The sequence below is a fragment of the Sminthopsis crassicaudata genome, chromosome 2, assembly GCF_048593235.1.
Source record: "Sminthopsis crassicaudata isolate SCR6 chromosome 2, ASM4859323v1, whole genome shotgun sequence".
In the NCBI taxonomy this organism is placed as follows: domain Eukaryota; kingdom Metazoa; phylum Chordata; class Mammalia; order Dasyuromorphia; family Dasyuridae; genus Sminthopsis; species Sminthopsis crassicaudata.
In genome coordinates this window covers 42,705,349-42,716,002 of record NC_133618.1, presented here as the reverse complement: position 1 = coordinate 42,716,002, position 10,654 = coordinate 42,705,349, and the positions used below count along the sequence as shown (strand labels likewise).

Genomic DNA, 10,654 nt, shown 5'->3' with positions numbered 1-10,654 from the left:
GACCTAACGTGTTGATTTACATTCAATTTCCATAGTTCTTTTTTCTGGATGCAGATGGCATCTTCGATCCAAAACCTATTGGGATTGCCTTGGATTACCCCCACTCCCCAATTTTAAGCCCTGCTGGCAATTTAAAACCCTTTCCAGAACTGGAATCATATGTTACTATAAGTGCCTAATAAATGCGTGTTGCACTGAAGCTTCCCTTACCAGTCCGGGAGTTCCTTGAGGGCCATATCTCAGATTTCTCTCCATTAGTAAGCTCTCTCTAAATATTTTTTGAATGAATAAATGAGTTACTTGGAACAAAGGAAAGAAAGGACTGGGAAGCATAGGGCACCATTTGAAATTTGTGACCAGAAGGATAAGGTTTATTTGCCTAGTCTTCAGGGCACATGCCAGGTCCTAACAGAAGGCAGTGGGATGGATTCATTGACCTCTGCTGCTAGCCCCCAGATAGTGAGTCTGCAGGGTCCCTGAGCTCTTGCATCCAAACAGGGAAAACTCAATTTCAGGAGCAAAGGTGAAGGGCAAGAACAGGAGGCAGGGCAGGGCAGGGGAGGGGAGGGGAGGCAAAGCTGGAAGTGGGGAGAAGAAAGGACTGGACCCTTGGCCCTTGAAGGAGGGCTCTCTGGGAAGAGGAAGAGGAGCAGCTGGCCCACCTGCTTATCACTCCAAGGAATCTTGGAGCTGGGGGAGGGCAGTGGAGAGGAGGAAGGGACATCTCCAGCCTCTCCTGAGGGCCTAGGCTTGGCCCAGTGCCCCACTGGGGAGGGAAGGCAGGGATATAAGGAGGGAGGGAGACACTGGGCCAGCTGTCTCACACGGACACCATGGCATTCCTTCAGCTCCTGTCCTGCCTGGCCTTCGTGGCTGCCGTCTCAGGTGAGTCCTGTTCCCTGATCCTCACCCAGCAGGCCATTCTGAGCCCCAGTGAGCTCTCCCAGAGTCAGGGAGGTCCCTGGAAGTAGATGCTCCCTCTGATGCTTCCTACCTCTGTATCCCAGCACAAGTTGCTTAAGCTCTGAGGAGGAAAGGAGGTTGAATTGGATGGCCTCTGGGGTCCCTCCAGCCCTGGATGTCTGGGCTTGGGACTCAGTTGAATTCCCCCCTCCCCCCCACCAATAATGGCATTCCTCAGATTAAGAATTCACTTTGGAGGGTAATAAGTGTTTTCTATTTAACCAGCACTTATCCCAGAAGGGGATTAGAGACAGTAGTTTACACTTAGTAAAAACTAGTCTGAACCTTTGCTTTCTTCCTAAAGTGGTGTTGAAATCAGCTGTTAGTTGGAGAAATTTGGAGGAGAAAATGATTTTAGATCTGAGTAATGGAGAGAGCCTGAGGGAGCATGGGGGTGAGGGGAGGAGAATGGGGTGGCCCAGAGTGGGGGAGCTACTTTCAAATTTCAGTCCTGGGTGGGTAGGGCTCTGGCTCCTTTTGCATTTCCGGGGTGGGGAGGCAGCTGTGGCCTGAAGCACAGGAACAATATCTGGGCACCCGAGAGGGCTCTCCCCACTCCCCAAACCATAGCAAAGAGAGCCCACTCTATGGAGAGCCTTGTTCAGGGAAGGGTGGTGGGAACTAAGGGGACTTCAGCTGCTCCTAGAGGCAGTCCTGCATTTCCAGCCCCCTCTCCTCTTCCCCTTCTCTGGCAGAAATGGGACAGCGTGTTACAGGGGAGAGGGAGGAAGTTCCTTCCCTGATATACCAGACCCAGGGGATCCCTTAAGAGCCCTCAGGATGAACCCAGCAATGGGCTTTCCTTGTCATTTGAGGTTTTGAGTCCTGGCCAGCATAGACCCTTCCTCTTCCTCAAATAGTGAACCAAATGTCTGTCTTCAGTTCCTCCGTCCCCTTTCTCCTATTTCCTGCAGGGGAACTGGGTTCAACCCAAAGCTGATCATTTCTTGGAACCAGAGGCTGGTGAAGGTTGGGGGAGGGGGGTCTCCTGTAGCAGTTAAGACTTCAGCAGGCCTAAGAGATAGGCAACCGAGTACGGTTAGGGCCCACCTAGCCACTCCAAGTCTGGGAACCCTAAGCACCTTTATTCTCCATTCCCCTAGGCTGTGGTGTCCCTGCCATTAAGCCTGAGATGACCAATGGCAAAGATACTATTCCTGGTTCTTGGCCCTGGCAAGTCTCTCTACAGGTGAGTACCTAGACCTGCTTCATGGGAAGTGGAGCTATTACCCCCCTCCTCCTCTTCCTTCCCCACCCTCAGACCTTTTCCTTTCCCTACAGGATCAAGGGAAGTGGGTGCAGGGTGGAATGTCCAGTGAGGGAGAAAAGGGGGATTGAGAGGCTCCAAGAAGCCTCCTGTGGAGTTGGTAGCAATTCAGCCCCATTAATATCAACATCCGTGACCCTTCTGCCCTACTAGGCAAGGAGGAAATGCCAGTCCTAGCTGGTGTCCAGCTTGGCAGGAGACTCAGCCAGTCTTGTCTGGGATCTCTCTTCATCCCAGCCTCCCTGTCCTGCACCCCGACTGGGGTTCTCTGGCCCATAGCTTGCTGGACCTCTTGTCTGCCTCTGAGACTTTCCCTTGGTGCCCAGAGGAGGCCCCTGAGCTCTTGAGATTTTCAAAATGCACATGATTCCTGTCTGTTCCCTTCCTTTCCAGAGAAGAGGTGACCACTTGTGTGCAGGCACCCTCATCAATAAGAACTGGGTGGTCACAGCTGCTCATTGTGGTGTCAAGTAGGTCAAACTCAAAGGTTTTTCCTTCCCTCCTTTGGAGGGGTGGTGGTGGTGGTTAACTGGGCTGTGTTCTTGGGATATTTGGTGACCTTTGATCCATGGGCCCTTCCTTCTGCTTTAGGAGAACAGACAGGGTGGTTGCTGGAAAGTTCGACCTGAAGTCTAATAAAGAAAACATCCAAGTTCTGAAGATTGCCCAGGTACAGCCTTGGCCCAGGGAAGGGGATGGGAGGAGTGTGGGGTGTGCTGGGGATGTGACAGCCGGGGCTTCCTGCATAGACTAAGGGTATGTACAAGGGAGAATTCAAGCATTTATGGCCAGCAGGGCCTGTGCAAATAAAGGTCAGCTCTCTGATCGGAACTAATAAAATCTAAGCTATGATTTACGGTTATTAAGAGTTAGCATTTAAGAAGGACTAACATGTATAGTTGGCCAACAAGCATTTATTAAGTGCTTCTTATGTGCCAAACACTGTGCTGGGGGACCATTGTTCTGGGGAAAGCACAAAAGGCAAAAAAAAAAAAAAAAAAAACCCTCCCTAATCCAACCAAACAAAAAATCCCCCAAAACTTGAAACCCCAGGATCTCTATTCTCAAAGGGCTCACACTCAAATGGGGAAGAATGTGTGTAAATAATTTTGTACATAAAGGGTAAATTGGAGGCACTCTCAGAGGGAAGGGGCAAAGGAACTTGGAAATTGTTATGTAGCAATTTAAGATTAGGAAAGCACTTTACAAATACTATCTCATTTTGTTCTCAAGCAACTTTGGGAAGTTAATCTATTTATTATCCCTATTTTGTGGATGAGGAAACTGAGGCAGGCGGAGATGAAATGATTTGACCAAGTTTACCCAGCTAGTCAATGTCTAAGGCAGAATTAGAATTCAGTCTTCTTGACTTTCAGTCTAGCCCACCATCTCCTGTTTCATGCAGCTGAAAGCCTCATGCAGAGGGTAGGACTGAGCTGAGTCTCAAAGGAGGCTGGTATATTTGTATTTGATCCCTTGTGATGTAGGGAATGCAGGTCTTTGCCATTTTGCAGATGAGGAAACTCAAGCTCAGTGAGATTCACTAACCTAGCCATGATTACACAGAGAAGACATAAATTGTTCAGTTGGGGATTTTTCCTTTCCATGGATGGGAAGGAAGTTGAGAGGAAAATGAGGATTTTGGTAGGAATTTTGATCTTGTCCTAGAGTTACACAACCCGGGGATCCAAAGACCTCAATGGACCATAGCCAGTTCTAGAGATTGCAGGGAAGTAGAGATGAGCAGCCTGCTAATGGATTCTTGGGTTCAAACTACAGAGAAGTGGGATAGGACTCTCCTTCTCTCTCTAGACAGAGAAAGTTAGAGAAAGAGAAAGACTTAGAGAATAAAGGCAGTTCATTTTAAGGTTCCTTGGGAACTGGTGCCATGAACATTAGTGATTATTGGAAGTTTCTAAGTGACATCCTCATGGCAGGATGATTTCTATAACCCCTACAGCTCACCCAGAGTCCCAGCCTCCTCATTGGTGGGGGGACACCAGAGGCCCTTTCATCAGCCTGGAACATGTGATGGCAGTCAGAACTCCTGCCCCAGTGTGCAATGAACCTGCACTCTCTGGGTCAGTCTGGGCTGTAGACCTCCTCCCAGTGAGGTAGTAAGGATAGCTACAACTAAGTTTTTTCACTGAGATTACTTCTGAGGGTGCAGGTATACAGTGGGACCTGCCATTTTTCTGATTCAAGATGAAATCTTCCTTAGCTTGGCCCAACATAAGCTGTTGAGGAGAGTACAGCAGCTGGGGGAAAGCTGCTTCTTTTTGGAGGGGAGGGGAAGGTAGAAGAGACTTAAGCAGAAAAGCAAAGTTGAAAACAGCTGTTCTTGGACCAGGAGTTCAATGGCTGGGTTCAAATCCCAGCTACTGCCTGTTCTAGCCATGAGCAGGGCAGCTGGTGGTGCAGTGGATGGAGTGCAAGGTCTGGTGTCCTCCTCCCAAGTTCAACTTCGGCCTCAGAAACTTCCTAGCTGTAACTCAGTTTGTCTCAGTTTCTTCATTTGGAAAATGAGCTAGAAAAGGAAATGATAGATGATTTAATTCTTTTTGCCAAGAAAATCCTAAATGAAGGTGACCCAAATGACTCAATAATAAAGAAGAAAAAGCTTCCTAATACTTTGAGCATGGTAAAAGTGTAGTCGGTGTTCTTGTGAGGTAGTGAGCCCCTCATCATCAGAAGTCTTCAGGGAAAGTCTGGATAACAGTTGTCAGGAAGGCCATAGAAGGGATTCCACCAGACATTTAGCTGGACTGGGTTACCTTTGAAATTCCTCCTAATTCTGAGGCACTAGGAGGTGCCAATGAAAGTTTGGGGATGGGGGGGAGGGTCTCACTCTCCTTTCCCTGGTTTTCCTTTCAGGTCTTCAGGAACAAAAATTTTGACATGGTTGATCTTAGCAATGACATTACCCTGTTGAAACTGGCCACACCCGCCCACTACCAGGATAATGTGTCCCCTGTCTGCCTGCCTAGTGCCAGTGATGACTTCCCCGAAGGCACTACCTGTATTACAACTGGATGGGGCAAGAACAAGAAGGATGGTGAGTGTGAGACGGGTTCACTAAGCACTAGATACTTCAATTTCTTCCATAGCACTTTTTGTTAGTTTATTTACAGTTAAGACCTCTTAGTCCAATTCACATACCCCAAACTACAAGAACATGGATTTTATTTTGTCTGAGAACTAAAAAACACACTTATTAGAGCTTTCTAAAAATGTTATCTTTTTTAGACTGATTTTATTTTCACCTGGAAGGTTTTAATTAAATAGCAAAACCCTTCCATAATTTTAAGGCTTCAAGCTCAGCATAAACACAATCAAAACCTAGCCTCTGGGTGTGGATGAGTTAAAGAATCCTTTCAGTACCTACTGACTGACTGCCCCTTTTTAAGTGTGAATGAGAAAAGGGGAGAGCCAAGCTTAGAACAGAGTCTGACTTACTCTTCAGTCCAGAGTCTGCCAGAATCTTTTCTTCTTCACTCCTTCCCCTATACTCTATTTCTGCCCGTTCAATTTACTGTTTAACCTACTCTTATCTATTATCCTGCTCATTTTCAAACATCTCAGGGGGGCCTCCAAATGTAATCCCAGAGAAACTGAGACAGGATAGAGATTAGCAAGTATTTAATAATACTCAGACTCAAGGGGTAGACTGAGGCAGGGGCAGAGTCAGGGTCCTAAGAGAAGAACTGGACTCAGCAACAGTATGAGGGGTAGTGGAGGTGGGTCAGGGCTTTTTCTTAGGTTGCTCTGTATAAAAGTTGCAAGGGAGCACTGGGTGGCAGCTCTCTCCTGGCTCCAAAAACATCCCTTTTGCTCTGAGGTTGGATGACCCCTGGCTTTGTTTGTCAAAGATTAGATTGCTATAGATGTACCCTTTTTTGTCCTTTGTATCTAATCTGTTCCACTGATCTACCGGTCTATTTCTTAGCCAGTACCAAATGGTTTTGGTGACTGCTGCTATATAGCTTTAGATCAGGTACACTTAGACCACCTTCCTCTGACTTTTTTTTCATTAGTTCCCTTGCAATTCTCGACCTTTTATTCTTCCATATGAATTTTGTTGTTATTTTTTCTAGGTCATTAAAATGGTTTCTTGGGAGTCTGATTGGTATAGCACTAAATAAATAGATTAGTTTGGGGAGTATTGTCATCTTTATTATATTCGCTCGGCCTATCCAAGAGCACTGAATGTCTTTCCAATTATTTAAATCTGACTTTATTTTTGTGGCAAGTGTTTTGTAATTTTTCTCATATAATTCCTGACTATTCTTTGGTAGATGGATTCCCAAATACTTTATACTCTCAACATTTGTTTGGAATGGAATTTCTCTTTGAATCTCTTGCTGTTGCATTTTGTTGGTGATATATAAAAATGCTGAGGATTTATGTGGATTTATTTTGTATCCTGCCACTTTGCTAAAATTCTGAATTATTTCTAATAGCTTTTTAGCAGAGTCTTTGGGGTTCTCTAAGTATACCATCATGTCATCTGCAAAGAGTGATAGTTTGATTTCCTCATTTCCTACTCTAATTCCTTGAATCTCTTTCTCGGCTCTTATTACTGAGGCTAGCGTTTCTAGTACTATATTGAATAGTAATGGTGATAGTGGGCAACCTTGTTTCACTCCTGATCTTACTGGGAAAGGTTGCAGTTTATTTCTATTGCAAAATACAGTCATTTTTAAAACCTCTTTCCTTATGTATCATGTTGGGAGAGAAAAATTAGAACAAAAGGGGAAAATCATGGTGGTGATGTGGAATAAACCGTAAAAAAATGTGAATATAGCATGTGTTGATTTACATTCAGTCTCCATAGCTCCCTCTGCATCTGAATGGCATTTTCAATCTGAAGTTTCCTAGGTTTCTTTGGATCACCAAACCACTGAGAAGAACCAGTACTTTCTTGCTGTTACTATGTACCATGTATTCCTCGTTCTGCTTATTTCTCTCAGCATTGGTTCATATCAATCTTTCCAGGCCTGTCTAAAATCATCCTGTTGACCATTTCCTTTAGAAAAATAAAGCTCCATTGTTTTCATATACCAAAATTTATTCAGCCATTCTCCACTTGATGTACAATCACTCATTTTCTAGTTCCTTGCCACCACAAAAAGCTGGTACAAACATTTTTGCCCACGTGGGTGCTTTTTCTTCTTTTATGGTTTCTTTGGGATACAGAGTAAAAACATTTCTAAAGAAAGTCCTGAGCACTCTTTAAGCACGCTTTCACAAAAGTGAATGAGAAAAGGGGGAGAGCCAAGCTTGGAACAGAGTCTGACTTACTCTTCAGTCCAGACTCTACCAATATCACTTCTTCTTGGCGCCTTCCCCTATACTCATCTCTGCCAGTTCAATTCACCAGCTCTGTTTAACCTACTCTCCTTTCTTTTGTCTCTGCAGCTGGAAGACGCCTAAACATCCTCCAACAAGCAGCTCTACCCCTGTTGTCCAATACTAAATGCAAGACATTCTATGGGAAGGCGGTCAAGGACAGTATGATTTGTGCTGGAGCCAATGGCGTTTCTCCCTGCATGGTATCTGCCTCTCTCTGTCTCTCTCTTCTCTGGATTTTCTCCTCTCTTTAAGAATCACAAATGGGGTTGCCCTGATAAGGATCTTATTATCTATATTATAAATCAGGAAAGCAGGGTTTAGGAAATCAAAGTGATTTAGCATCCTGTTAATAAGTAGCAAAACCAGTCTCAATCTGGTGGTTCCCTCCCACCTGCAGTTCCATGACATCCTCCCCCTCATCAATCACTCTTGTAGAAGGAGAGTGAGAAGGAACCTCAGTATGTCTAACACATCTTCATTCTCCCTACAAACTGCCTGTCACAAGTGGTCATCCAACTTTCCATTAAAACCACTCATAAAAAGGTATTCCCTGCCTAGTGTATTTTTAGACAGATTTAACTGTGAGGGGCAGCTAGTAGGTGCAGAGCTCTGGGCCTGCAATCTCAGGTCAAAGGTAGATTCAGACACTTACTTAACTGGATGACCCTGGGTGAGACATTTCACCCTGCTTGCCTCAGTTTCCTTATCTGTAAAATGAATTGGAGAAGAAAATGGAAAACCACTCCAGTATCTTTGCCAAGAAGACTGCAAATAGGGTCATAAAGTGTAAGATATGACTGACAACAATTGAACAACAAAAACTCTCTTTTGTCCGGTCGGTGACATTGCTGAAAGTCTTAGGTCTCACTTCCATCAGACTTTCAGGAAAGGTTGTATCTCCCCTTCTTCTCCCAGCCCCATGCAAGATGGCACTTCATTCACATCTCCTCTTAATCTACACTGCTCACCAACATTTTCTGCAATAGAAAGAAATAGAAAATTTGACTTCTACTCTTGGCTATACTACCAGCTCATTAAGTAACACAGTCACAAACTTTTTTCAGACTCAGTTTTTCTCATCTGCCAAATGGAGATTAATACCCATACTCTTTCTACCTCCCTCTGTGACCTGTCACAAGAAAGAACTGAGATCATGTGGTGTAGCTGGGTGACGCAGTGGCTATAGTTCCAGCCCTGAAGTCAGGAGGACCTCAGTTCAAAATATGGTCTCAGACACCTAACACTTCCTAGCTGTGTGACCCTGGGCATGTCACTTAACTCTGATTACCTCAAGGGGAAAAAAAGAACTGATATAAAGCTATAAAAACATTTGAAGAGGCAAAAAAAAAAAAAAACTTGGATGAATGTAATCTTTATTATTTTTGTATTTTCCTCCCCTCCTGTAATTGAAAAGTTCAAAACAAGCCTCTAGTCATGAGAGACTATAGTCATGGTGTCAGGATGTTAATACTTGGAATAAGCCACTGAACTTTCAGTTCTTCATCATTTTCATTAATTTCCATACCACCTTACAGCTCCAAAATCTTCTAAGGCAGAAAAGATAAAGTAGTGTTATCTCCATATAAGGGCATCCTTTTTCCCATCCCATGAACCCTCTGGTCACATGACAACAAAGTATCAGCCCCAGGATTCAAATTCAGGTCTTCTGAGTCTAACTCATGAGTCTAAAAATCATAGGTGGGGAAATAAACTGGAAGAAAAAAAATGAATATAACATGTGCTGATTTACATTCAGTCTCCATAGCTCTCTCTAGATGGAATGGCATTTTCCATACAAAGTTTACTGGGATTTCTTTGGATCACCAAACCACTGAGAATAACCAGGTCTTTCATAGTTCACCATGGCACAATCTTGCTAGTTGCCCTATAGCACCCAGAGCTGCTTTGTGGGCTAACAGACCCTTTCAATCTATCTTGTGTCTCATCTCCTCAGGGTGACTCTGGTGGACCCCTGGTCTGCAAGAAAAACAACGCCTGGACCCTGGTTGGTATTACCTCCTGGAGAGACCTCTCCTGTTCCACCAACTCCCCTCTTGTGTTCACCCAAGTCACTAAGTTCATCTCCTTTATCAAGGAAACCCTGGCCAACAACTGAGCCTCTTCCCACCCAAGAAAGTGGGTACCTTTAACTCTTCCCATCCCCTAATGCCAATAAATGTATCTGTACAATCAGCTTGTTTTCTTTGCCTACAGTAGAAACCTAAATGCTCATCAGGTGTAGAACAACCCATCCTCAGAGAGCCTGGCACGGTCCCAGGAAACCAGAACATTGGCAGGAGCTTCTGGGGATATTGGTTTCATTTCTAGTGATGATGTTGCTGAGAGAGTCGAGAAGAGGCAGAGAACTTATTTCTGCCTATTCCACCTGGCAGAATGTAATGTCTAGGCCTCAAAGTTGGGGTGTAGCAAATACCCCTCTTTTAGGAAGAGCCAACACCATCCCATTGACTTTCCTCAAGTGCCTGACTTCAGTTGGCCACTTCTGGGCACTTATCTCCCCAATTTTTCCCAACAGACACACTCCCCACATGCCCACTTATTTCCCTTAATGACTTCTTAGGGCACCATATTCTAGGAAGGACATTGCCACAAACTGCACAAATGGGAAGGACTGGGGACCATATGTTGATCAATAGCTAGAACTAGAGCTATTTAACTTAAAAAAAAAAAAAAAAAAAGAGAAGGAGAATGGGGCATGAAAGCTTTTACCTGAAATTTGAAGCGCTGCCTGGAAGTGGATGTACTAAAAATGTCTAGAAGTTCCATGGAATAATGGAAAGAACTGTTAACTCTAGAGGCAAAGGACTTGGATTCAAATTCTATCATCAGCAGCTGCTTCCTGCCTCTTGGGATATAGGAAAAGAAGGGATTAGGAACACTGGGTAAAAGCAGCAGAGAATCAGATTTAGGTTCAGTGTAAAGAAACTTTTCCCAACAATTGGGAACTCCTTTCCAGAGTGAAAGAAATAGCCTTAGGGGGTATTGGGTTTCCTTTTATTTCCTTTTTTTTTAAAGCTTTTTTTTTTTTTTTCAAAACACATGCCTGGATAA

The 10,654-nt window shown here is 44.4% G+C and overlaps 1 protein-coding gene across 1 annotated transcript; it reads left to right on the top strand.

Annotated features, from left to right (window-relative positions):
* Positions 1–1,941: 1,941 nt before the first annotated feature.
* LOC141553192 (chymotrypsinogen B-like) lies at positions 1,942–9,754 on the top strand. The gene is made up of 6 exons (XM_074285010.1): positions 1,942–2,152; positions 2,624–2,700; positions 2,822–2,900; positions 5,105–5,285; positions 7,649–7,782; positions 9,537–9,754. The coding sequence occupies exons 1-6, from the start codon at positions 2,096–2,098 to the stop codon at positions 9,696–9,698; spliced, it is 690 nt and encodes a 229-aa protein (XP_074141111.1). The 5' UTR covers positions 1,942–2,095; the 3' UTR covers positions 9,699–9,754.
* Positions 9,755–10,654: the final 900 nt, after the last annotated feature.

Coding starts and splice junctions, on each gene's coding strand:
- LOC141553192 (XM_074285010.1), top strand. CDS start 2,096: ATGACCAATGGCAAAGATACTATTCCTGGTTCTTGGCCCTGGCAAGTC. Junction 2,153..2,623: donor CCTGGCAAGTCTCTCTACAG/GTGAGTACCTAG, acceptor CTTCCTTTCCAG/AGAAGAGGTGACCACTTGTG. Junction 5,286..7,648: donor GGGCAAGAACAAGAAGGATG/GTGAGTGTGAGA, acceptor TTGTCTCTGCAG/CTGGAAGACGCCTAAACATC.